At 41.8% G+C, this 26,969-nt stretch overlaps 1 protein-coding gene across 3 annotated transcripts; it reads right to left on the minus strand.

Moving 5' to 3' along the window:
• Positions 1-26,969, minus strand: MIA3 (MIA SH3 domain ER export factor 3). 3 transcript variants are annotated; one of them, XM_035323231.1, is made up of 29 exons: positions 26,742-26,969; positions 26,032-26,165; positions 20,642-20,728; positions 16,743-19,677; positions 15,469-15,750; positions 14,221-14,297; positions 13,435-13,566; positions 12,222-12,243; positions 10,068-10,156; positions 9,851-9,928; positions 9,639-9,749; positions 8,759-8,830; positions 8,092-8,196; positions 7,197-7,319; positions 6,964-7,087; positions 6,067-6,122; positions 5,895-5,985; positions 5,618-5,756; positions 3,875-3,976; positions 3,728-3,788; positions 3,573-3,608; positions 3,411-3,478; positions 3,021-3,118; positions 2,770-2,901; positions 2,515-2,583; positions 2,297-2,373; positions 2,079-2,150; positions 1,290-1,446; positions 1-910 (listed from the first exon to the last, which is right to left on the minus strand). In XM_035323231.1, the coding sequence occupies exons 1-29, from the start codon at positions 26,914-26,916 to the stop codon at positions 582-584; spliced, it is 6,033 nt and encodes a 2,010-aa protein (XP_035179122.1). In that variant the 5' UTR covers positions 26,917-26,969; the 3' UTR covers positions 1-581. The 3 variants fall into 3 exon arrangements, with proteins under 3 accessions (XP_035179122.1, XP_035179123.1, XP_035179124.1); XM_035323232.1 differs by having other exon boundaries at positions 2,079-2,147; positions 26,742-26,968; XM_035323233.1 differs by lacking the exon at positions 2,079-2,150 and having other exon boundaries at positions 26,742-26,967.

A 26,969-nucleotide genomic window follows, 5' to 3' on the forward strand; every position in this document is an offset into this window, starting at 1 on the left:
TTCAGGGTTTAGCAAAAGGAATTTTGCTTTTTATTATAACCTTCCTTTGAATACAGTGTCATTTGTGCTTCTGATCTCTGACCAGACATCTCTTCAAAAAAAAAAAAAAACAAAAACTAAAACCACACCTCACAGTCCTCATGTAAACTCCTGGACTAGAACAGCTGCAGCTTAATGATGTGATGGAGAAGGCAGGTAAGATAGCATTTTACTTAAAAATTATTTCCACAGGAAATGATTTGATTTACATTTTTCATGAAATTAGTTCATTCACCAACTGGTTACAGAGGCTACATTTAATTAGAACTAGCCACACAGGTACTTCCTTTCTATTGCACGTTTAGAGCGTAGGTTCAAGTCCATCACAAAAAGGTTCTTGCAGCCCAAGAGGATGGATGAGTTTAAGGTGATCATAAATGCACATAAGATGTCTGCAGCAATTGGATAAAAATTAATCCTGCAAAAGCTGAAATATACTGAAATGAGATAAATGGCTTCAAACAGAAAACCATTTCCTAAAATCCTGACCGCAGGAAGTGTGCTAGAGTCCATTCCATTGAGCTGCTGACCAGAGACTGCAGTTAGGGCTTCTGCGCTGGAGGCTGTGTATAGTCCTTTGAGCCTGCTGGTGGTGGCGGAGGGGCTGCGGGGTAGTCTCTAGGTCCTGACGGAGGCAAGTCTCTGCTAGGAGAAGGTGTATAGTCCCTTGAGCCAGGCGGGGGTAGCCGTGGGCCTGGAGGATAATCTCTCGGGCCAGGAGGACCTAGAGGTCGGAAAGAAGGGTGCCCGCGTCCATATGCTCTGGGATCTGGAGGGGGTGGTAGTGGGCCAGGGGGCAGATCTCTCATTCCTAATGGTGGGCCAGGTAAGAAATCTCTTGCAGCTGGAGGTGGTAAGGGAGCACCACGAACTAGAATGAAAGGAAAACACGAGAGGCAAATTAAAATCTACCATAAACTTTGAAGCTCCTGACTTGTTCCTCATTTATTAATTTGTTGGAGCAGTTCTGGGGTAGGTCATTGTCACATGCAGACTTCACATTAGTTATATTCTCATGCCTTTTGGCTGCTCGTTTCAATATTAGACTAAGCAGGTTAAAACACTTTGGTATTAAGGAGGCCTGGGATAAAGAAACATAGCCACCCAAACCTTCTGAGCAAGACACCTAGACCTCATGAAGAATGGGGAAGCTGCATGCCACCAGGTGGCAGATTCCCAGCTCTATAGTAGTCTCCCTGAGAAGCTCAGTGGGAAAAGTTCAGTTTCAGCACAAGGGAATACAATTTTACCTAGGGGCACAGGAAGAGGCCGGGGCCCAAAGTGTCCACGCAGAGGAGCTGGCGGTGGTCCGTAACGAACAGGTGGTGGGGGCGGAGGTCCCATCACTGGTGAGGTCATGATGGGTGTCCCAGGGAAAGAAGGTGGGCCTTTGGGACTAACATTAGCCTGCGTGAGATTAGGTTAAAAATCCAGTATGTTACACACGGCATCAGAGAAACCTTGACACTGCTGAACACCACAACCACTCACCTGAAGGCCGAAAGGTGAAGAAAAAAGAAAGAAAAAAAAGACAGCCCAAAATGCATTAACCAAGTAGAAAATAAGGAAATACATTGCACCATCATTGTCCCTTCACCCAGAAGGCTGCTTGCACTACCTAGGAGTGAATACTTTGTGTATCTTCTGAGATGACAACTTTCTTGAGTACAGCTTTAGCTAAAGAGAAGATCGACCAATCTCTTTTGAAGTGTCCTTGGTTGATACCCCTTTGGTAAAGGGCCTGCCACCTTAAGTTACATGTGGAACTAAATAGTACAGCTAAGTCAGCTTCTTAAGATTATTGTAGTCACTCCAAAGTTAAGTGTTTCCCTGCAGTCCTTAACAGGAAAGGTCTGATCTCCTTAATTCCACAAAAAAACAGACAGCAACTGTTCATCAGTAGAGAAACCTTTCAAGATAGACATAAGCCCTTGGTTAGTTTTGCAGAACATTTTGTTATTTAGCAGCTCAGAACACCAAGCCTGTTACTCTTCTCCATCAAAGCAGCATAACACCATATTCAGCCTCTGAATACTCACTGTAGGTGGTTCAATAGGTGAAGGTGAATCGGTAGTTACACAGGGGGCTTCAGACTCTTTGGGAGAGGGCTGCTTTTTTGGTGAGGGTGGAAGGGGACAGCAAATAAGGATAGTGACAGGATATAGACAAGACAGAACATGACACAGTTAAAGAAGCAGCAAGAAGTACAGTGAATCATGTATTAGAAATGTTTCCTGAAGATTTTTTTTCAGCTTACCGCTCTATCCATTGCTGTGGAAGGGGAGGAGGTTCGTGGCCCACTACTGATCAGGGATGCTACAGCAGGCCCAAGATCTGTAGAGAGAGCCATACATGTTTTAATGAGGCTTTGGGAAAAGGAATATGGGTCTTGAAATTCCAATTCTGAAGTGAAAAAATAAGCGAGTACATTTCAGTGAGTACATTGCAATTGGTTGCAGAGACCACATATCTTACCAGGAACAGACATCCTTCCAGGGATCTCCGGTGGCCTTCGTGGAACAGAGGGGCCATCTACCACTGTACCTGAAGAGAAACACCAGGCGATTCTAATCAACACATGCCCACATGCCTAAGCTACTTCTATTTAAATAAATAAATAATTCTCTGCATTAATAAAACAGGTGTCAATATCCCTACAATCAGGATCGGACCTTCTTGGGTTTGTAGCATATAAGATACTTAGGACAGAAAGGAAGCTTCACTGCTTACCAAATTCACCTCTTGAGCCTTCCCTTCGAGGAGCAGAAAGGGGCCGACCAGGAACTTCTATCATTTGTGTCGGTGAAGGATTTCCTCCACTCACAGGTGATGGGCCAAAAGAGCCATCTCTACTTAAGGGCCCTACATCAAGAAATAAAAAAGTGACGTATTTTCCTACAATATATCAAAGCCTTATTTTTTTTTTTTTTAGAATAAAATGTTTTGAAGACCAAAGTTTTGGGGGAAACGGCAGCATTTACCTCGTCGTGGTGGGACTTGGCGATCGGGTCTGCCTGGAGTTGGCTTCACAATTAATGGTCTTTGAAGCATAACAATTTTTTGGTTCACTTCTATTAATCTAAATTTAAAAAATAAAGTTATTTTTAATTCAAGTAGCACATGTGAGTTGCATTCATTAGCATGAAACAGTATCATAAGCAAACTGCATTGTAAAATGTTACAGCTTTTACCAAGAAATCTTATTTTAACCATCGAAACAGTTTAATAGTTTAAAAATCAGTTAACTTTTATATACACTGCACATTTTACACAAACAAGCTAACTGAGCACCCTGCATAGTTTGAGCTCCTCCCCTCCTATGAAAAACAGCATGTTCACAGAGCAATAAAGACAGCCTGTACTGTACTTACTTTTGTCTCAGGTTGGCTGCTTCTCTTTTTTCTTCAGCCAGAGCTCTCTCAGCAGAGCGGGCAATAAGCTGTCAGGGAAAATTTTGCCAGCTGCATTAACTGCACCAACCTGAAGCCAAATACATATATTTTTTTTAATCCGAAAGGGAAAGACATTCTTACCCAATTGTCGTGTGCTTTTTTCTCATGAGCGGCAATCTGAGAACAAAAGGATTGTATTAGCTTTCATTTGTCCAACAACTAATATTTCCAAGAACTCAGAGCATTAAAATGATGCAGGAAATGGTGACACAATAACCAGCAAGCAGGTCATTTACCTGGTTTTTGTATGATCTCTCAGTTTTTTGCAATTCTTCTTCCATATCTTGAATCCTTTGCCTGTATAAAAGGAAAAGAGGTTTAAATAAGTGTTTTTCAGCAGCTGAAATAAAGGAAAACAACAGTCTTCAGAAAAAATAAATTACTTGTAAACTTTCACTTCCTCAATGGCCAGCACAGCTTTTTCGTCTGCAGCAGACAATTTCTGCTCCTTCTCCTGGCGCTCATATTCTTCTTGAGTTAGTTTTCTACACAGGGAAAAACAAAAACAAAAACAACAGTGCAACACAACAAAAACAAACAAAAATCAGCAACACCACCACACAACCATGTATTCCACCATCCTACATCTACTACAACTCAAAATCAAGGGAGATTAAAAAAGACAGAAATGCCATCTTTTGAAACCAACAGACAAAACTCTTTTTGTGTAAAACCTGAAAATTTACGATGTAGAATTGACTGGAAATATCTGTCAGAACCTAACAGTTGCAGAATAATTCATCTCTTCAATCCCAAAACGTACTTAACGACGCTACAGATGGTAATCCAGATTTAGGAAGGTACAAAGTAAGAAATATGCAGAACTAACATCTAACTGAGGGAACTGAGAAAAGGTCTAGAGAAAAAGGGGCAATTTAGCACCCAGGTAACAAACACACCAACAGTCATCAAATGTGTGGAAAAAAACCTTTTTTTTTCCAGTATTCTCCACATCAATTTATTATGGGACCAATTTTCACACTATTTTTAACGTTATGGTTTGCTGAGTAAATAATTTTTGATATTATTCTGGAAATATTTAAGAGGCTCATAGCGTGTTCCTATCTTGCAAAAGCTATCCCACATTAAACTAGCAGTAAGTTAACTATAGCTAATAGCCAGTTCAACATAATTCATCTCCTTAGCTACATGTGGTAATAGTTTTCCAGAAATACAGGAAGCCCTAAATTCAAACCAATACATAACAGTGTAACTTCCTAGAAGTTTTGGAAGGAACATAAATCCTTCAGCCAGAGATGTCAAGAGAAGTTTTTTTTTCTTAAAAATTGGGCTATCCTTTACCTCTCTGTGTTTATTACGTCTGGGTCCTGAGGTTATGAGATCAGACAGCTTCACTACTGAGGTGCTTACAGCCTAAGGTCCATAGCTCGTTCCATCCCTGTGCTTCTCCCAGCCCACACACATTTCAACCTTACACTTTCCAAATTCCCCCATGCTTGAGAACCTTAGAGCTTTCAATTGCTTCTCCATCAAATTCCAGTTTTCTCACAGAATTTAGCTGAAAATGTCCCTGAATCCTACCTGAAGTTTTCTCTGCAGAACTGATTTTATTACAGACATTTCAGTAAGTAAATAAACGAATGCGTGAATGACAAATACAGATGCACATTCATTCTTCACCAGCAGTGTTTCATTCACCTCAGCTATCACCATGAACTCAAACTTAATTTAACCCTTTGAAAAAGGCAAAAAGCTCACATGGGTAAAACAGTAAGTTGCTACATTATGAAAATTAGATTCATTGAACTAAAAATCAGAATAAATGAAACAAGTCTTTATCAACAGTATCTTCTCCTTGACAATTCTGGACAATATGACGTACCAACCACAGAATTCTCAGACCAAACCATGCTTGGTCTCCCTCAATTTTTTTAAATTTTTGTTTTTGTAGAAGACAATACTGTGTGTGAAAAGTGACACTGTCCTCAAGTGACAACCTTGAGAAATCTGTGGGTAGGCTACTAGCTTAAACTGTACTTAAAGCGCAGTCATCAGTTTTCACTCTAAATGCAACTTGAAATCATTTGACCCTACTGGACAAAGAGCGTTTGGATAGTGCTTATGATCTAATAGGTTATCTTGTGAAAGAGTAACGAAAGGCTTACTTCTGCAGCGCCATTTCTTTCTGCTGGTAAAGTTCACCGAGAATCTCTACTTTCTGCTGTAGTGTTTTACACTCATTTTCCAGTCGAGCTTTGGCTGACTGTAGCGAACAGGAGTCGTGTTCTAATTTTTTTATTTGCTCTGTCAGAAAAGCAAAGGTAAGTGAAGAAGTTGAAAGGAAGTTACAATGAGAACTATTATGCCACTTCAGTGTCCCATTTACTTTTAAACCACAAACAGCATTTCATCCTAAGCAATTCTTTTGCTATGCCTACTCACCTTCCAGCTCATGTCTTGCTGTTACTTCATCACTCAGTTTGGACTGCAGAAGATTTCTGTCTTCTTCTACTATGGATAACATAGTTTTTACCTAAAAAAAAGCAACAAATGTTTATGATCTTAGGCACAGCAGTAACATGGCTGCATTTATTAGATATCTTGTGCAGCATACCCTGGAGACGTCCATCATCTGCTTAATCTGAGTCTTCATCTTTTCATTCTCATTATCTAGAAGATAAAAATAAATTTGTTTTCCTTACTTTTTAACCCCAATTCCCTGGACTCTGTAGCAGTTAAAAATAATACTCCCTGCCTTTTAACCTGGAATAGGTCCAAAGAAAAAAGATGGGGGTGGGGACAGGGGAACAGGACAAAACACAGTAGGAATTCAATGACCAGCACAACAAAACTGGTAGATTTATTTCAAAAGGCATTCCAGAAGATTCCTCGTCGCTCATTCTAGCCATGACACCAATATTAATGTGAATGCAGCGCCCATTATTGGACAGAGTATATGAAAATCAAGAAGTGGGAATTTCCAGCCCACTTATACTGTACAGTTAGAAAAACCACAGGAAAGGGGAAAGATTCAGAATCAGCGACACAGCAAGTGTTTATGATATTAAGCAAGACAAGCTTCCTAAATAGTCTTGCAAACTTCTATTCCAGTCTTTCATATTAAAAGATGTGATTACCCAAATTAGTTATCTATCCTGATGTAACCGTAATACTTGTATTAAAGTAAGTGTAGCCTAGCAACAGAGCTGAGATTCTCAGCTTTCAAAACAGTCTTAACTGCTAACTTCATTACACATTTAATTGTTAATCTTTAAAACTCATTACACTTAAAACACACCTAAAAAGTAATCTAAAAACAATTATAGGGCTTTTAACCATTTATCCCTTCATTTAGGTATTTTGTGTTGTTGACTGAAAATTAAACCTGACAGTCTCTTAACTCCCAAGCAGCTACACACGTGGATTCTCCTTGTTCCCCGTGTGACATGAACATTAACACCTTACATGCTTTAGGTACTGTGTGATCAGCCAGCAGGTAGGATTACCGTACCTGGCAACTCTCCATTGGCCAGTTCGTCCCCTCTGCTCCATTCATGCCCTTCACCATCCTTCTTGGCCTCAGATGCTGAATCGATGTCAAGCTGCTTCAGCTGCATAATGCAGTTAGTTAAAACCTAGTACGGAAATCATAGGATCACTGAGGGAGAATCGCTCTGCATTTCGTTAAGTATTCCAAAGTATTTAACAATGCGTGCTGTTTAAAGCTTGTTACAAAGAACCTACCTCAATTTCATTTTCCTTATAGGCAAGTGCTTCTTCTATGTCCTTCTGAGACTTCTGATACAGTTTGATCTGCTCACTGAGCTCAGTATGTCTCTCACTCCAACCTTCAGCTTCTTTTAGCAGCTGTATGAAACACCAAGGCAAGATGATTTTTTTAATGATTATTTTTAGCAGGGGCTATGTGTAACAGAAGTCTATTTTACTACCAGCTCTGGTGATAACCAGTCACCACAGGTCACAGATCAGGTGTAAATTCACAATTATCACACACATCATTATTCTATTGGTAGAAACAGATGCCAGGAATCTTTTTGCAAATTATACTATTAAGCGATTTTCCAAAATTTATGTTTTCACCTCTACTATCCCAACATCAGCAACAAACTGCTCACACACTTCAGAACCTGAAGAATTAATTGCACCCCACAGGTTAGCCAAACCAGATTCCTTAAGACAGCATTTACTTCATATATGGGGAACGAAAACACAGAAGACACTTGGAAGTACCTGCAGAAGTACTGTTGTGGTATTTCAGGGCTAAAGGGGCTCTTCATTTAGCTTTGCTTCAGAATTGCTTTTTGGCAATTCGTTACTCTAACATCCCAAGTAGCAATCTCCTGATCATACAGGGACACTGTATCTGTACAAGTTCTCTCTGAAGTTACTGACAAAAAAACAAACCACTGGAACTAGCAAAGCCTGCATAACGGAGGCGTAGCTAACTTGCACAAAAAGCCTGTGCAAGAAGCACGAGGGGTTTTAATATTAAAGGTGGAAATTCTAATATATTAAGAAAACTCAGACACAGCAAGGATACACACAAGAAAACTAGGAATAAAGCCCTGATATTTAAGTCAAAACGGAAACAGTGTTGCCTGCTCTGGTCAGAACTTACCTGTTCCTTGCTCTTTTTCAGCCTGGCATTCTCCTCCTGCACATGCTGGAGCTCTGACTTTACCTTTTCTTCATTTAATTTAGCTTCATTAAGGGCTATCTGCACCTACACATGAAACAAACAAACAAAAAGGAACAAGTCATAAGGGTCAAAATGTCAGAGTAAGAGCAACATATTACCAGGAAACAGAAAAAAGGTATACACGCACAAACTGAAATCTTACAAGTTAGCATTTTCTATTAGATACCAGGCATGAATTTTCCTGCACAGAACTTACACCTGTGACTGTTGAAAGAATGTAGATACCTTACTGCAGCTGTTCAATACTTAAAGGCGGTTTATAAAAAATGGAGAACAACTTTTTGCTCAGGCAGACAATGACAGGGGAAGGAGGAATGGTTTCAAAATAAAAGAGGGGAGATTTAGATTAGATGTTAGGGGAAAATTCTTCGCTCAGAGGGCAGTGAGGCACTGGAATAGGTTGCTGAGGGAAGTCGCGGATGCTCCATCCCTGGAGGTGTTCAAGGCCAGGTTGGATGGGGCTTTGAGCAACCTGATCTAGTGGTAGGTGTCCCTGCCCCTGGCAGGGGGGGTTGAACAAGGTGATCTTTAAGGTCCCTTCCAACCCAAACCATTCTACGATTCTGTAAGACAGGCAATGTTTTACCTCTGAAAGCTCAGCAGAATGCACGCTGATAGCCTCTTCAAGTTTCTCCAAGGACTTCTGGCTTTCAGAGATCTGTACAAGAAGACGAGCAGCGAGTCTGTATTAGCTTAGTACACGGCTTAACCTGAGCATGTCATTATTTTAACCTGTGCATTTTGGAAGCATAAAAGGAATTCTAAACACCAACAAACTACCATTCAGACAAGCCATTAGACTAGCAGCAACAGCGGTGCCTTATCAGCAGGGCAAGGAATAAAAACTGCACCGCACTTTAGAATCACCTTTCACCTTTGACTCTGCCTGTGCATGACTGGGAAAGCTTCCTTTACACCTACGCTGCCTAGAACAAAAGTACCACGTGTTGCTGTCATTACCAACAACCTTTGATCAAAACACCAAAGAACTTGTTGGAGCTTACTATTATTTCAGCAAATGAGGCTTTAAAGAGGGGAAGAAAAAAAAAAGAAAAGAGTACCACCTCTGGACACAAATTAGGGGCAGCTTAGAGATCTTCACATTTACTATCAAATTAAATGCTTCCTCTAAGCACGAGAAAAGTTCTCTTACTAGCCTGAAGCCTTCAGCCCATATTGTTATGGAACTTCCTGGCTTTTGCTAGGATTTATTAGACCAGCCCGCAAGTGGAATATGTGTTTGTGTATGGAAGTACAACTACAGAAGTTCACCAAATCTTAAAAAGTAACAGAAGTCAACAGAATCTCCCCCTGAACTTGGAATGAACCTGAAATTTCATTTCAGTTCTTTCTGAGGTGGGTCATCTCATTTCCTATACCTCTGTCCATTAATGAACAGGATGCAGACAGTTTGTAGGGCATTTTAAGTTAAGGACAATGCAAGACCTTACTGTGATTGCTCTTACTTTTTTCTGTTTCTTCTGATTCTGTTTTCTCTCTGTTTCAAGCATTGAATGCAGACTTTTTACTTTGTCATCCAGTTTACGATTTGCTTCTTCCAGCCCTTTGACAGTGTCCTACAAAAAAAAAAGGGGGGGGGGCAGTACAAGACCAGCTAAAGCAAGTTATTTTATTAACACATTTGCTTTTAGTACAAAGATGATTAACTGTTCCTTACCTTAAGCCCTGCAGTTTCATCTGAGAGAATATTTTTTTGTTCTTGGGCTGCTTTCACTGATTCCTTTGCTTGCTTTATCTAAGCACAAGAACAACCAATAGAACTGAGGAAAATGTCAACGTAACATTCAGTAAGAACAGAAAATAACAATACACTACCTGAGCCAATAAACCAATTACAAAGTCAGGAAGCAAGAGACAAGAACCTAGAATGATACCTTTTGATCATATTCTGACATCTTGTCTAGGATTTCTGTTTTTTCTTGTAGAAGGTTTTTTATCTTTTCTGCAAGTTGCTTTTCAGTCACTAGGAAGAAAAAGAAAGCTTACAGTAACTGTACTTCACATCCTGGAGGAAAAAAAATATTAATCAGAGCTATCACTTTAGGGAACATTTTCAAGAAAGGAATAAAGCACAAGTCAGGACAATTGTAAATTTCCTGGCAATCAGCCCTTTCTGCAGTAGTCAGAGCATCTCCAGCTTTTGTTTAAAGCTAGGACTGAAAACAAGACCGTAAAGCATTAAATACTGATGCAAAGCGTAGAGCTCTTGTACCCACTTCACAGGAGCTGGTCACTGACCACACAGCAGAGAGAAGTGAGGTGCTAGCTAGAAAAAGACGGTACATTCAAGGGAAGAATTGACAGTGAGGATGTTGGAGTGGTCTCAGACCGCTGTTTGATACTCAAGGGAGATGCAACCACTTTCCCTAACAACTACCTCTTTCTGCTGTATAGGAACTGAACATTTGGTCAGCAAAGGTAAAAGGATGAAAGCTCTGAGTTAGCGGGAACAGAAAAGAGACTGTCAGCTAGCAGATGGCATCACTGAGCCTCACAGAGCTGCATGGCTTTCTAACAGACACTGTTTCTGGACTTCAAAAAGGGCTGTGACCTTTCATCCTAAAGATTCTAAGAACTATTCTTTAGCCATGCATTTGTTTCTCAACCCAAACAACTCTCCAACCAACCTTTAGGATTCATTGTACATTATTAACATACTTAAATTATTTTATTGCTAATTAATGCCGACCCAGTTGGAATTCTTTTTCAAGTCCTAAACCACCCCCGTATTTGAACATCTCAAGGCCCATTTGCCTCACAGCAAATCCTGGAGCACAAACAACAGGAAGCACCGGTTGTTCCAACTGCATCCTACACAGTGCAATGGCAACTGCTACTCCTCCCTCCTCTTTTACGTGAGGGCTCCTGGCCTAGAGGTTCCCCAGGCCCTTCCTACTCAGGGGAGACGAGGGCCAGCAACCACTGCTGAAGTACAAGATAGTTCTGAGCACTTTAAGGGGGCAGGAATCCCCACATTAACCCAAGCTCCCAATTTTACTCTTGTGATAAACAGCAAGTAATAGATTTTATCTTCAGGATTCCAAATGTAATCTATCATTTAATGCATTTTTCTCACCGTTAATGTTCCACTCTTTTATACAAAGACTCTTTTAATATCAACATAATCTATCATGCTTGAAGAATATTTGTTCTTAGCTTCACTAATTTCTATAACACAAGAAGATATTTTCTCATTCTTTCAGGAAAGGCTGCTAAGTAATTTATATACCAGAATAGCAGCGTTATTGAAGAGAGAAAAACATGTGCTTTCCAGGAAAAAAAAAATCCCCTTACAGACTTAAGATGGATTTTTTTCATCTTGCCAATCTGCACGAATTGTATGAAAAGAAACTGCTGTACAACTAAAACAAAAACTAGAAAAAAATAACAAATAAGTAGTATGGTTTGTAATGAAACAAGCAGAAAGAAAATATGAAGACGGTTCTTTCACATTTTCATTTTGTACTCAATTACAAATTGTACCAGTCACCATACTTTGAATTCTACTTCTTTTCCACTCAATACCATTTAATCTTATATACATCAAGCCATGAACTAGCCACAGGAATATCTGCGTATTTACATCTACATTTACAAGGTCTCTTCACAACTGCCAAGCAACCAGTTTCAGGCTCCCTTCAACAAGAAACGGCAAGAGGAATTAGATACCGCTTTTCGTGAGAAGCACCAAGCAAAAGCAAATTCACTGTTAGTCAGAAAACAGAACGAATTCTTCTCCACTGCCATCATACCAGTTAACCAAGGATCACACTTAAGTTGAGCTAAGTGGAGTTTTTCCCTTGCCTTTTCTTTAATTTGTGGGTGTGGAATGCATTGTTTGTCCTAATCAGAGCATACTCAAAATAGTCAGATTTAAGCAAGCATCACCTACCAGCCTACCTTACACCATAACCAGGTTTAGCATTATCCTTGAAAGGAAGTGAAGATTAACACTGTCGACTGAAATGATCTTCAACACTTTTACATACCTAACCACCAAGTACACCAAAAAGCACAGTGATACTTACCTTGATAGATTCTACTCTTTACCTACAGAAAAAAAAAAAAAAAAATAGCCATGAGGAAGTGAAAAAGTCTTTTTTTTTTTTCCCTATGGAAGCAAGTTACCACATATACCCAGATTAAAGAAGCATACGGAAAGTACATCCATCACTGCCAACAAGAGTGTTGAATAACACTGCAAACAAGCTTAAGCTATTTTCTAATAAAAGCTTCTAGGTTAATGCCCTGTCCTAGAGCCTAAGTAAATATCTGTTTACTTAGTCAATGAAAGGTTACCAGTAGCTGGCCACATCCTATTAAAAAATAAAAAATAAAAAAAAATGAACTGTTTTGCATCAAATAACAATCATGAACCTGCTAACATAAAAAACACTTGCAACTCAGTTTGACCCACCATCCTAACGCAATGTATGTTTGCATTAGATCTGCTCATTTCAAAATTGACATAATTAAAGAAATTCAGAAGCTCTCCTTTTTATGCTGTTACGTATCAACAGTATTTGAAACTGACCTAGTGCATTTAACATCAAAGGTCAAGCAGTGAAAAAAATTACCAGTGTTGTTCCAGATAATATTTGGTTTTAATTTACTTTTGTCAAGCAAAGATGAAGTATTCCACAGATTTCCAGTGCATATCATCACTGAATTGGATAGCTATAATATAAGCAGTATATAATGAGAGCTGAGGAAGGTATTTTTCTTGCACTGAAAGTTATCCACGTATGAAAGAAGGGCAGAAATGCAAAGTGAGAAGCAGAGTGGGCAAGAGGATCTTCGGTGAAAATTATGATCAGGTCTTTAGGTTTTGTAGTGTGGTGCTATGGACAATACGAAGGGTGTGATTAACTGCTTGTTTTGGAGACAGCAACAGGTTCAAGCACATAAAAGGCTTCTCACTGCAAATAATTCACTGACCCTTTCTCTCCTCAGCCCTCTAGATTTGCATCACACTCCCCTACTTTGCTTTAGAAATTCCCTCTGACTAAGAAATCTTCAATTAATAGCTTAAAAGGAACTCCTGCTTAGTTTGAAGAAAATTACAAATTACTTTAGCTATGAACCCCAGCATTTAATTCATATTAATGCTTTAAATGGAAGAGGTAAAAATGCGGAAGGCTGCATATTGTTTTGACGCTGGTAATGCTGAAAGTTCAGTCACACAGAAGACCGCTCAGTCAGTTAAATATTGGTAGGCTCATAAACATGAATTGTACTCACTGAAAGGCAGGTTCTCCAGAAAATTATAGCGAGTGTGGCAATTCCCACTAAGGCAGTGATAATAACAGGCTCCCATGGGAGTCCATGGAAATCAGGCCCAGGACGAATATCCTCCGGCAGGGTGGCAACCAACTAAAAACCGGTAACATTGAAAACTGTGAATACACTGGCATCAAGTCCACTGGTAAGATAAGCAGCCTGACAAACACTTTTATCCCTCTCACAGACCCAGAGAACCATCTAGAGCTTTCTTGTAGGTTTTCTGCAAACCGAAAACTGAAACCGAAGAAAACCACAAAGCTGCTGCGCTCAGAAGAGCCCAAGTGTGTTCGGAGACACCCGACAACAACCACCTGCTGGCAACGAACGCGCGTCTGCACGTATTTTGTCACAGGGCACTGGCAGCCCTTTGGTCCGTCTCCACACCTTTCCGAGGCGGTCGGGGCCTCACGAGAACGCCGCGCTGCCCTCTCCCCGAGCAGGACTGACAGCTCACACCGGGGACACCCCCGCGGTGCCCAGCAGGCCGCCCCCCGCCCTACTGCGCCCCGTCCCATACCCGGGGGGAGGCTCTGCCGAGCCCAACGGCCGTTAACGGCCTCACCACCCCCCCCTCCCCCCTCACCTGCAGCAGCCGCCGGGCCGGGGGTGCCGCCAGGCGCGCGGCGCCTCCCGCGGGCTCCATGGCGGCGCGAGCCAACTCCAGGCCCACGTCAGCCCGCCGCTCCCCCCGCCCCTCCCCGGCGCGTCATCGGCGCGCGCCGCCGCCGCCGCGCGGGGACTCACCTGCAGCAGCAGGCGGCGGGCAGCGGCCCCCGCCCCGCCCAGCGCTGCCCCTGAGGCGCCGCCGTCGCCGCCGGGGGCTGCGAGAGGGAGAGGAGCGTTAGTTACCGCGCGGGGCTGACACGGCTCCCCGCCCTGATCTGGTCTGCCCCCTCCTGCCCGCGGCCGCTGGTGCCGTGAATTCACCCTGGGGAACAGCCTGAGGTGCCGGGGGTGGCTCCCGCGTTCCCAGCGGTTCCCACAGGAACTCCTGACGAACAGCACTTAACCACAATTGAAGTCATCGTGAAGTACAAGATGGTCCAAAACACAACTGCACATCTCATTGCTCAACGCCATTAGCCATCTCAGAGCCATTTAAAATTCATTAGGTACCTTTACGTTCAAGTTTCCCTCCGCGGGTGCTTCGAAATGCTCGGCTAAGGGTGTGGTACGGTACCTCAGGCGCGCCCAGAGGCTGAGCACGCTGTGCCTGAATTTTGTGTAAATGCTCAGCACAGCACAACCAGAGGTGAACGCAGAACAGCAACGCTGAGCTTGGCACAGAGTAGGAGAGTCACAGGTAATTTGATATCAAAACAGAGCTAGGGACGGTGACAGTAACAGGATCTCTCCTTGGCACAAGGAGCACTCAGCAGAGGTCAGCACATTTGCTCCAGAGGGAGAAGGACTGATTTTAATTTTGTTTCCCTCTGCAGAACTGAGTCAAACTTTTCTTCTCCTCCAACAAACCCTTTAGCCAGAAATTACTAGGTTGCTTGAGTGAGGCTACAGTCCTCCTGGAAAAGTCCTTTTGGCAGGGATATAGCCCAGAGTCACAAGTTTGAAAGAACAGGATGAGAGATCATGATTCTACAGCCTAATGGCTGGACTGCCAGTCCACTCTGCAAGTGGCGGAAACCTGGGCTTCCAGTCATTTCTGCTCTTTATCTGCTGCCACCCTGAGACACAGTATACCAGCCCTTGCATAGAGCTAGGGTTACAGTGCTTACTAGGGAACATTACTTTTTTCATTTCTATAACATAAACAGGTAGTAGAAAAATCTCTCTACTGAGATGAGTGGCACCTACACAATACCACCACTAGAGGGACTATCACGGGATTAGTAAAATCCATTAGGATTATAGCAACCTACAATGGAAATATTAGTGAAAAATTTTGCTATTTGCCTACAAGAACCATTCAGCCATGCTCCTCTAAGAGCTCCTCTAAGAGCAAAATAACAAAACAACCAAATTCGAAAAGGTTACCTGCAGCATTATCTTCCCTGGCACTCTCTTCTGGATCAGTTGACCCAAAGGAAGTGTCAGCCAGTGGCAATCTTTCACTATTGTACACTTCTTTGGCTTCTCTATCATCCGAAAAGCTGGCTTCTTCAAGCTCAGGTGGAAGATTAACACTTCTCTCCTCCTCCTCTTCAAAAGGCTGAACTGGCCTCCTATCTTCAAGCTGCTGAAATTTCCAATTGCTCTCATCAATGGCATTTGGATTCCTGACAGCATCTGTATCATATTCAGCCTCTTTTGCAGTTTCTGTGACAGAAAGACATGAATTTAAGCATTGAACTGATGTGCATTTCTTACTCCCCGCCATCTCCAGTGAAATACTGCATTTCACAAAGCTATCTTGACACTTTTTTACTCTTCAACTTGTGTACTGTTTCAGTATATTCTCAGTCGAGTGTCAGTAGCATCTAATTAAATGTTTATATGGAATTTGTAGAAGGCATCAACCACTGACCAGGCAGCGAGGTATTTCCATTGTTTGTGATGTGACTTTATCAGAAATCACAGTGAATATTTGTTACTATGAAAGGAGTCTTGCTAAGAGCATGTCTTACTACCTTACACATTAATTAGGAAAAAAAAAAAAAAAAACAAGCAGCAAGACTGTAGCAGACTCCAGCGCTGGTTCCTCCCCTGCTAAAAGATCAGTTTGTTCAGCATTTCTACTTTCTACTCTTTTTTATGAATGTGGACCAAAATAAGACAATAGAGACACCAGAGATTTTTAGGTACACGGATTTAGTGCCTGAATGCTGCATTAGTCACTGCATTAGGGGCTAGCTAGTTCAGAAAAAGACTGCTCTAAGTATCACTTAGAACATTCAGCACTTCAGTGTATGCAAATCCACATTTCTTGAAAGGGGAGCTGAATGTCTCCTCCTCGCTGTATTAACCCTCCGATCCCTCTTTCTTACATAGAATCTGGCCCATAAAAACAAACACAGTGAGCACAATCTCTCACAGGATTTCCCACCCAGCACAATGGCAAAAATAGGCATTTAAAACAGACAGAACGCCAGCAGGTTCTGCAGGGCTTTTTCCAATTCTGCTCCCTCACCCTCTTAAAGCTTCTCTAGGTTACATAAATATGGAATATGGTTTTACTCCATCTATTAACTGTTTTGGGGTTTAATGATTTACTGATCTTGTTTGATTTGTTTTGTTGTGCAAATGAAGAACACAAAGCTTTCATGAACTCTCCACAGAATGGCCATCAAACTTGCATTTTAACATCCTACCTTGAGCATTCAGCTGATCATCTTCCTGTTCAAGAAAAGATGCCAGTGGGACACTCTCACTAGCGGACGAATATTTACTTCTTAAAGAATATATTAATTCTTGAATATCATCCATCAGTGCACTCTCTTCATCATACAAATCCATCTCTTTCACCACCTCCTCTTTATTTTCTGCTACCCTGGAATCCAGAACTTTTCCTACCACATCCATAATGTTTGATTCTGAAAACTCAAGTATCTGGTCCAGCGCTTTTTCTAGATCTTCATTAGTATTGCTTGCCTTCCGAGCAAGTTCCATCTCTACCTTCATGTCATGAAACATGGCTTCTATCCTAATCACATGTTGGAGCCCAAGATACTTGTATAGACGCATTACACGCTTTTCATCAAGGAAATCTCTAATTATTGTGAGCCGCTTCACAGACTCACTGTATTCTGTTACAGTCTCATTTGTGGCTGCTGAAATGTCAGCAGGGCTGGGGAAATGTGCAGACTGCTGGTGGTCATTTCCTGTATCCTCTGTATTTTGCATCTCTCTTGGGCCTCTCTGTGAAATGTCCTCTGGGTGATTATCTTTCCTTTGGTGAAAGTCATTGCTGTCCTCCATGTCAGAAGATTTGAAATTATATTCTTCCACTGCTGGTGGTTCCTCAGCTTCAGAAGACTCCTCATCGTCTTCTGCGGTATGTTCCATCTCATCCAGTTTAGCATCTTCACTCACTGGTACATCAAGCTCTTTGTTTCCAGTCTCATGTTCATCCTGCATGCTTATTATTTTTTTAGCCTCCTCAGAAAATGAGCTTGTTTCCTCTCCTGTTTCATAAGTAGGATCTGCAGTTCCTGAAAAAGCTTCACTTGATACTTTTAATTCAGGGTTTGTTCTTTCAACATCTGGTGTACTACCCTGTACATTTGCAACCCTTGCTTGCAACAGCTTTGCACTTGCAGCATTCTCATCTTCCAGTAGTTCTTCTTCCATTTGTTTCAAGTCAGCTTCATCTTCAGCATCTGTCTCTTCAGGTTGCAATTCTGGCTTTAGGGTTTTTTCTCTAGCTAAATTTGTGCCAAGATTTTTGTTTGAATCTTCATCCTCAGTATGAGCAGTTCCTTGCTGGGTAAAATTTCCTCTATTAGTATTCTGTGTAGCATTTCTTGATTTTTCTTCAGGGGAACTTTTCTCAATGCTTTTTTCAAATTCTGTCATCTTGCCAAGATTTCCTGAAAGCTCTTCTTTCACATCTGCCTCTGAATACTCAGTTTCATTTTCCCATGGCCTAGGTTGCTCAGCAGCTCCCCTATGGCTTGGGACTCCCTCACCTGCAGGGGTTTCTTTAATGTTTCCCCCTTTTATTTCAGGTTCTTCTTTAAAAGAGGCGGGTTTTTGATTTTCACAATTAGCCTCCCCTCTTTGTTTTGAATCTTCTTGTCTTAGAATTTCTTTCTCCACAGCAGGCATTCCATGCTCCAGTTTGTATTTTAAAAGCTTACTATCTCCCGTGTCACTTTGAGATCCATTTTGTACCTCTTCCACTGGTTTGGCTGGAACATCAGCAGAAGGCTTATACTGATCTCTTCCTTTCTCCTTCATTTTCTCCCATAACTTTTTGTGCTTTAAATCACTTCCTGAGATCTCTTCCAAGGTGTCATCCTCAAACTTTTTCTCATCTTTCTCTATTTCAGCAAGTGGCACTCGTTCTGGACCTTTGTTCACATCATCAGCAGGCAGACCTAAAGCATCTTGCTTGCTTTCAACAGATGATTTGGTCGTCAGACCATCTCGTGGACTAGGTAAAGCATGAGGATCAGGCACAGTTGTACTTTTCAGCTCTTTAGTATGTGACACCATGTCATCAACCGTAAGCTGCTCTTCAAACTCTTCAGTTTTGTTTGCTTTTTCTTCTGGACCTGGATCTCTTGCACCTATAGGTTCATTTCTAAGGAGCTCTTTGGAGAGATCCTCAAATTGAGCTGCTGGTGCTTCTCTCTTGCTAATTAGCATCACCTCATCCTGTTTCTTCGTTTGCTCAGATGCAGACCTGTCCACATTTATACTGTCACCTGACTTCTTGCTCGTAGTGAAGGCATCCTTAGTTAATGCATCTGAATCACGTTCTTCCTCATCATCTCTTTGGTTATTTAGCTCCGTAGCACCTTCATTTTCATCAAGTTCATGATTCTTTGACTCAAAGCCATTGTTTTCATCAGCTTCTGAATCCCCTAGGGATATACTCCCCTCTTCTGCCATAAATGACAGCAAAGGGATTTCTTCAGACGGATCTGCGAAGTCTGACTCCTTGTCTGAATCGTGAGCATTAATGCTCAAATCTTCATTAAAATCATCTTCCAATGATGTAACAAGGCGAGTCACTTCATCATCTGATACAACAGCATCAGCAGTTGAGCCAAATTTTGTTTTCAAGTTTACAGAGAACTCTCTGTCTAAAAGTGTATAGGCATCGACTTCTTCGCTCTCTTTGTCAAGTTGACTGGTTTCACCCTGAGCAATACTAGTGTTTTTGGTATTTTCACTTTCTAGCCCTTTTAGTCTCTCATTTAGCGTTCCTTGCAAGTGCTCATGTGCAGTTTGATCTCCCTGAGAGTTTTCTTCATGACTACTGACACTGGAGTCTACCCTAGTACCTTCAGTTCCTTCTATAAGAAAACTATCTAATTCCTCTGTCACGGTGAGGGCTTCCTCGTCTTTCTCTGTGTTTAGTTCAACATTGTCTGCCTCCAAAGCATCAAGGGACTGTACTGTATCAACCTTTTCAACCTCCTCCTCCCTTTCAGTTCCTTCAGCTGGTTTTGTCCTTGGATCACTTGATTCAGTTTCTCTCTCATTTGCTACTGTCTCTTTTGTTGACTTCAAAAGTTCATCCACATTATAATTATCAAAATCGTCCCTTCCGCCATCAAAGCAAACAAAGTCTGTTTCCTGAAATGAAAAATATGTAGTCAATTTTTATTTTTTACAGTGATGAGATCCAATCCATTTGGTTGACTGCAGAGATGCAGCAGCAAAGTAAATGTTAAATGTTATTAATCATGCAGAATTCTTAATCCTCAGAACTCTTTCTCAAAGCAGTTGAAGTTTTGCCCAAGGACTCATAAAAGCCTTAATAAAAAGTTCATGGCTTAACCCTGTCAAAGACCTCCTAGTGAGGAACAAAATGGAAGCCAGCAATGGACTTGGTAGTATTGTAATTTCCACATCATATATATCCTGAATTAAGAACAATTCTATTGCTGAAGGCTAGTGACGAGAAGAAAATGCCACTAAGCTTCTTTGTCCAAGGCTTTATTAGCTGGTCTCTCCTCAAATGACTAAGCCCTCCAAGCAGGAGCTGCCTGTCACACAGTTTCTGAAAAAGAAATTAAAAAGTCGTGCAAACCACTGAATACAATTTCATCAGGGTCTGAAGCTGCATCCATGCAGTTCTGGAGTTACTAGCTATTAGTACACAAGAGCCTTTTATGTAAGGCTTAAAGGATCAATGCTAAAATCAAAGGGCCAGCATCGCAAGTTTTGTTTGTTTCTGATAGTACTTTAAAATTCTGAAGTTTGGAAACAATTCTGTAAACCAAACAACTTATGTGTGAGCCAGTTAGCAGCATTTCTAGAGCTCAATCCAAACAGATTTTATTAGATCAAAAATGAATTATTCAAGAAAAGAAACAGTGCCCCCATTTTGGGATGGTAATTACACATCCATCCACATACGTACCTGTAACAAACATTTCACCACCCAACATATATGTGCACATATGAAGCTGCTTGCCAGCAAAAGCTAACTAAGGATTACCGGTATCTCCATTCTTTTTGTCAGCGATTTTATTGAATGCTGAGGAAACAGTAACGCTAAAATTAAAAAATAATAAATAAATAAAATAAAACTTACATCTGTTGGTAACTCTAGCTCCTCATTGGTATAATTATGATTTACTTCAAGTAAATCCTTTGGAAAATATCCAAAATCACTTCCAACCTGCCAGAAAATAAGCAAGCAAACAAAAAGCAGTAAGGAAGTTTCTGAAATCATGACTTAAAATCCTAATTAGAGACAGTAGTCACAAACATGTCAGACTCACTCTCGAGTATTTCTAGATGGAGTTTAACACGGTAAGTAGAAGAAAAAGATTAGCAATACCTTGTTTTCACTGAGTTTGTACACCTACATTTCACAGTACTTTTGTGAAGTTGCTAAGTTTTATCATTTGTGCTTCAAAGACTGACATAAATTAGTAGCAGAATTGGGAGTAGAAGCCCAAGAACTCTGGCTCACGTGTGCTTTCACTGCTATTCTGTGCTCACATTAGTGCCGTATTTGCCTTGAGTACTTTCTCAAGCAGTACGCAGAGGAGGGTCTTTGACTAACAAGACTTACATTCGTGCACAATATTACATGACTGGAAATAAACTTATTTTGAAGTTTAAGGAAATATATATATATATATGTATTTCTTAAAGAGGATTTTCAGAAAATGAAAAATTGTCCCTGAGGTAATATAATAATATATTTAGAAAACTGGGTGCAAAGTATATATCCCCACCTGTAAATGCATCATTGATGTGCAGTGACCAATATGAACAGCAATTGGTTACAGATGGCTATTTGAAAGAGAGGCAAGATGCTACGCCAAGGCAAACAGTGGAAGACATTAATCTCCCTTATCACTCACTGGGTAAGTTCTACACAGTAATGCTGAGTTCTGACAGCTGCTGTCAAGAAGCCAATGTTAATGGCATGCTATCGCTACACAGATTAGATAATCCAGGCAATTAGAGCCTGGTGGACACACCCAGTAAGGTACAGCATTCCTAGAGCACCAAAATATCTGGAAGAAAAAGAAAAAAATCGGTCATTTCCTGAATTTTTGTTATTGGAGGAAGAAAACAATTGCCAATGTGCTTGCTAAGCAAGCAAAGTAAGTACTGGTACTTTATGGGATTTCCTTTATTAACTATTCCTCATTCTTAACCTACAATCCATAGTCGAGACCTCTGAAGATTGTTAGAGAAGACATCCCCAATCACACACGCTTATTTTGTGACCACACACTAGAGAAACAACTAACTACACTCTTACGGAAAAGAGATCACATATGCAGGTTTTAAGAGAGGAAACCTATTATTGAGAATTAAACTAAACAAATCTGAACGGGTTGTTAGTCACTGGAAGAGGCTGCCCAGGGAAGTGGTTGAGTCACCATCCCTGGAGGTCTTTAAAAGACGTTTAGATGTAGAGCTTAGGGATATGGTTTAGTGGAAGATTTGTTAGCGTTAGGTCGGATGTTGGACTCGGTGATCTTGGAGGTCTCTTCCAACCTAGACTATTCTGTGATTCTGTGAAATCAAAACCTTGTCCTTGTGCTGAATATCACAGTTTTATTCTAAATTGACATATTTCTCTCTACAAACCCGTATTCCGGGGGTAAATATATTATTATATATAATTATATAATTATAATATAATAATTATATTTTAAACAATCTTTCTTAAAAACAAAGGCTGGAGCTTTAAAGTAGCCTCCTTACAGACTAATATCCGTTACTACCATTATAATTAGGCATCACAATTTGGAACTCATTTAGTGTAACCCTAGCTGCTGACCATACAAGTCCTCTGCAGTGACCCAGTTTGCCACTTCTGTGGTTTATGAGCAATACATGATCTGCATGCCCAAAATTTTATCTGTTTCTTTCCCTACAAGTCCAGTCTTGTGAGAGAAAAAATATGCCCCACTGTACAAATAAAGGAAACATTCCTTATTCTATACAGATAGGATAGAGGAAAGGGATTATGAATGCCAAGTAAATGAGGGAGAAAAAGATGCATCCTTCAGACCACTTAAGAGACAGTTTCACTCCTTTCCCAGATGAATTGCCCAGGGGGGACAAAAGCATGTAGCTGTGTGTACAGCATCTATCGCCACCTGTGCCCACAAGCGACAGCCAGCTGTGGTAGTTTCATCAAACACTGCTGGCTAAGAAGCCAGATCCTTACACCACCCACCTCCGTGAGAGAACAGACAAAAACATCATAGGTACTTAAAACTGCCAAAAACACTGGTTAAAGAAGAGAGCCGATTTGGTCTGCCCTTTCTGAACGCTGGCATTGTTAAGAAAACACAGAGACAATGGGGACAACTTTCCTGATCTGGATCCTCCAGACATACTCTGCCTTCCTGTCTTATCTGAAATTTACCTTTCTTCTTTTCTATTACCCACATATAAGAATGGGGAGGAAGTGTGATTTGCAGCAGAATCTATTTCTTGTAAAATGAGGCCAGAAGTAGTTTTCTCAACCTTGAATTAAAGTAATAAACCTCAACCCTTTGCTGTACGATGAAATAATATTCTGCAGCCAGAATTTAAAGCTTCTTTGCTGAAATGTTTTGATAAAAAGGAGTGGTTTTAACTTCAATTATCTACGCAGTTTTGGAGCTCTGGACCCTACTAAAGATGAAGGCAGAATGCAGGCAAACTGCATAAGAGGAAAATCTACATTGCAAAACTTGACATTGTAAACAATGTGAGGTGGATGCTAAAGAAGGGGCTACTTGTCCAGTAGAACATGGTGCACTGGACAATGACAGTACCAGATACACCCCAACTTTTGAGAAAAAAAAAAAAACATTTTCTTAGAACTGAGGTACTCACGAAATTCACAACATAAAATCGCTATTAAAAAAAGTTCATAGAGTATTCCCCTAGCGTTTGGCTTTGTGGTATTAATGAGCTTTAGACACGTCTGCTAAAAACTGTATGCCAGGTCATGTACAGAGTATGTATTATAGCTGGGTTCCAGAAGTTTTCCATGTGCAAAATACTGAGGTCAACAGGAATTCTGCAAGCAATAAGGTATGACCCAGGTCTTGTATAAAGGCTCTGTTTTGTTATAATACAGTATGTTTAGTGACACTGTGCAAAAATCAACAATAGCTTGAAAAGGGTGGAGCGAACCCGATAAGCAAAGAAAATAAAGCCCAAACCCAACTGGTATAGATTTTTCAGCTTTGGTGAATCTTTGCTTAACAGATATTTCCCTTCAGGTCAGAAATGCTATTGTAATTTTCATGGCTGTTCAAAATCAATTCTAGGATTAGAGCCCATATTTAGAACTCTTTTGAAGTAAGCCCCAGGTTGCAGTAGTTCAGACTTCTCATACAGACATTCTCCTAATCTCTGTCCCCATCTGAAGCTCAAAAAGTCAAAGCTGTCCCTTGAATTCATAGTTTGTAACAGGCCCTAATAAATAATTTCCCCCAGAACTTCATCAAATGGAAGAAGACAGTAGGGTAGGCACATGGGATCAAATGAGGCACATGGACACTAAGTCATGAGAAGTCAAGATACCCAAAGGGCTGTAGCAGAAGGTAACATGCCTTCCACTGGAGTATGTTTGAACGCAGACCTCACCAGGTAGCTTGTTTTTAATTAGCCAGCAACAGCCAGCCGGTAGCTCCAAAACTGCACACAACAGGCACGGGTTTTCTGCGTAAATCAAGCTGTCCAGCCGAACCTGGCATAGGAAGTCACAAAGCCTGAGAGTGACCTCAGCACTGTTTGCAAGTAGGGTCAATGGCAGGGTCACACGTACCAGTCCCCCTGCTGAACGCGCAAGGGTAGGCACCTCTGACCACTGCAGCATTTACAGACTAGTTGCAGTATTACTGTCTGTACAAAAGCAGCCAGTAAAACCAGGGAAATGAGGAAAAGAAGACCACAGCCACCGACTGAAAGGAATTAGCTTATGATCACTGTCCTGTAAGAAACAGAAAACTATGTAACACAATAAAAAAGTACAACAAACAATTCGGAGTTTCACAATTCTTTTAGATGTGCCAACTTGAGTTTTTACTTGTTAAACTCAAAGCAAAAATCCTTTTAACTGGGAGACACACCTAACCGTTGCATGAGCTTCCTATCGGTGAACATGGTTAAACTGCAAATTAACTCAGCAATTACCTTAAACATGTTGTCTGATCTTACAGCCTGTGCTACATCTTGTTAGTAAAAGATGCAAAATTGGCCCCATGCTACTAATACTCATCTCAAGAACTGGCAGGCCTGGAAACCTGTAACATCTAATTAACCAGATTATTTATGGTACAGTACATGTCAGAAGGGAATTAACAACACCATACAATTATAAGTTTTTCTTTAACCACTGCTGCAGTTTTCTGTTCTCTCCTGTATTGTTCTAATTGGATTCAGCTCCTGCTGAGAGCCTGGCTGTCCACACCCTGCTTGAACAGGTCAGAGAAAGTGATACATCCTGCTTTCCGCTCAATCACTGTGCCCACAGCAAACACCCAGCTGTGGCTTTCAACCAGTCTAGACCACCGTGACAGGCAACTGCCCTCCTCTGGTAGCAGGGCAGAGTAAGAAACGAGATTGAAATAAACGCTTCGGACACACACAGAAGGTGCAGGGGGAAGCAAGGGAAGAGGACTAAACAACCGCCACAATTTTCAAGGGAAGCCCACAAAACCATCTCTTCCTCTAGGGTTTCTCAATTCTGCTTCTGTCAGGCAAGTAAGTTATATATCATGAAAGCCGAGATAAGTTTTGTTTGTTTTGTTTTTTAAAAACTGCAAATTCACATCCAGAGAAGGGCTTGCTACAGGGATACTCCTTTCCTATTAATGTCACTCTCTCAGATTGCCAAAAGAAAAGGACGACCTAGATACAGTCACTATTCTGCAAGCTGCTACAAGGAGTTACTAAAGCTGAAAGACATAGACAGATCTTTTAGAATACCATTTACCTTAATTCTTTTTAGTTTTATTACTTTTTCTTCCTTCAATTCTGCATGCAGCTTAGATAAAAAGGACAAGACGGCAGCTGAATATTAGGAAGAGAAATGTAATTAAAACACTTATGTGGAACAATCTAGCAAGATCACACAGGGGGCAGGATGAGACCACGTCATGGGTAAGTACAAGTGCAGGTTTAAGTCTCCCTAGATGGGATGGGAAGCTTAGCTTCTAGATAGCACAGGGCTCACCAATTACAGTGATGCCAAGTATGGTTTTCTACACAAGGGAAGCTTTCTCAAAGAAACAGTTTTTATCCCATATTAGCATACGCATTTTCCCACAGATCTTAGTATCTCAAGTTTGATGCAACTCCATCCAATTTTACATTGGTCTCAAGACAAAATGGCATTCCTTATACTATTTTTTTATCTTAAAAACCCCCTCTCCTTGTGATTTTTTTCTTTTTGCCTTGTACAAAAGAAAGTGCCCAGACGAGCAAAGAGAACAAAAGCTTTGCAGTACTTACACTTCCAGCCCAAAGCTCAGTTGATTTTCCTATTAGTTTGTAATATACATACACTGCTTCTCCTTTCTTAAAATTTACAAAACGGCAGTCAGGACCTTTAAAATCCTTCATCGCCTTCCCTCGGCACATTAACACTGTGGGGAGAAAACAAAAAGCGGAGTGTTAGCGTTGGAAATGCGATGAAGCAGTCTTAGGACAGCGGGCAGCAAGTAAGGCCTCCCTGCATTCACAGGGGTGAGCTCTCAGGTCAGCAGAGAAGGATGTAATCGAAGGAGTACGATAGGAGGTTACAATAAACTCGCTGATCGAGTGTTTGATAAAGCACTTGAGGATTACGCTTGAGGAGCGCGCTACAAAGCTAAGCATTAACACTAAATAAGATGAGCTGAGACCCGTTTCACAGCGGATCAGCCCCTGTATCACTCAAAGCACAAGAAAGACGCACGGAGGGCACTGTGACAAGACCCGGGGGGATCCGAGAACCCTCCCGGAGGAGGGACCTGGCGAACGCCCAGCCGCGGGCAGCGCGCGGCGCGTCCCCTCCGCGGGCACGGCTCCCCCCGCACCCCCCGGCCCGGCACCGGCGATCGGGGGCGACCAGGCCCTCCCCGCCCCCTCCCTCCCCGCCTCCCCCCTTGCCCCCTTCTCCTCCGCAGACCCCCGGAGGAGCGGGGCTGGGTGCGGAGGCCCGCGGGGCCGCCGCCACTCACTGCTGCACTCGGGGTCGGCGCAGCGCTTGCGCTCGGCGAAGCGGCGGCCCAGCTCGGGCCCGGCGGCGGCTGCGGCGGCGCAGAGCGGCGGCGGCGCGGGCAGGGGCAGCAGGGGCGGCAGCAGCAGCAGGGCGAGGAGCAGCCGGGGGTCCGGCGGCGGCGCTGCTGCGGCCATGTTGGCGGTGGCCGGCGGCAGGGAGGGAGCAGACACGTCAGCAGCGCCGGCGG

Source organism: Oxyura jamaicensis, chromosome 3 (genome assembly GCF_011077185.1).
Source record: "Oxyura jamaicensis isolate SHBP4307 breed ruddy duck chromosome 3, BPBGC_Ojam_1.0, whole genome shotgun sequence".
Lineage (NCBI taxonomy): Eukaryota > Metazoa > Chordata > Aves > Anseriformes > Anatidae > Oxyura > Oxyura jamaicensis.

Bases quoted from the DNA above. Each gene is read 5' to 3' on its own strand.
- MIA3 (XM_035323231.1), bottom strand. From the start codon at position 26,916: ATGGCCGCAGCAGCGCCGCCGCCGGACCCCCGGCTGCTCCTCGCCCTG. The intron at 8,197-8,758 runs GTAAAACATTGC...TTTCATGTGTAG, and splicing joins ATTCTGCTGAGCTTTCAGAG to GTGCAGATAGCCCTTAATGA. The intron at 3,119-3,410 runs GTAAGTACAGTA...TTTTAAATTTAG, and splicing joins GCAGCCAACCTGAGACAAAA to ATTAATAGAAGTGAACCAAA.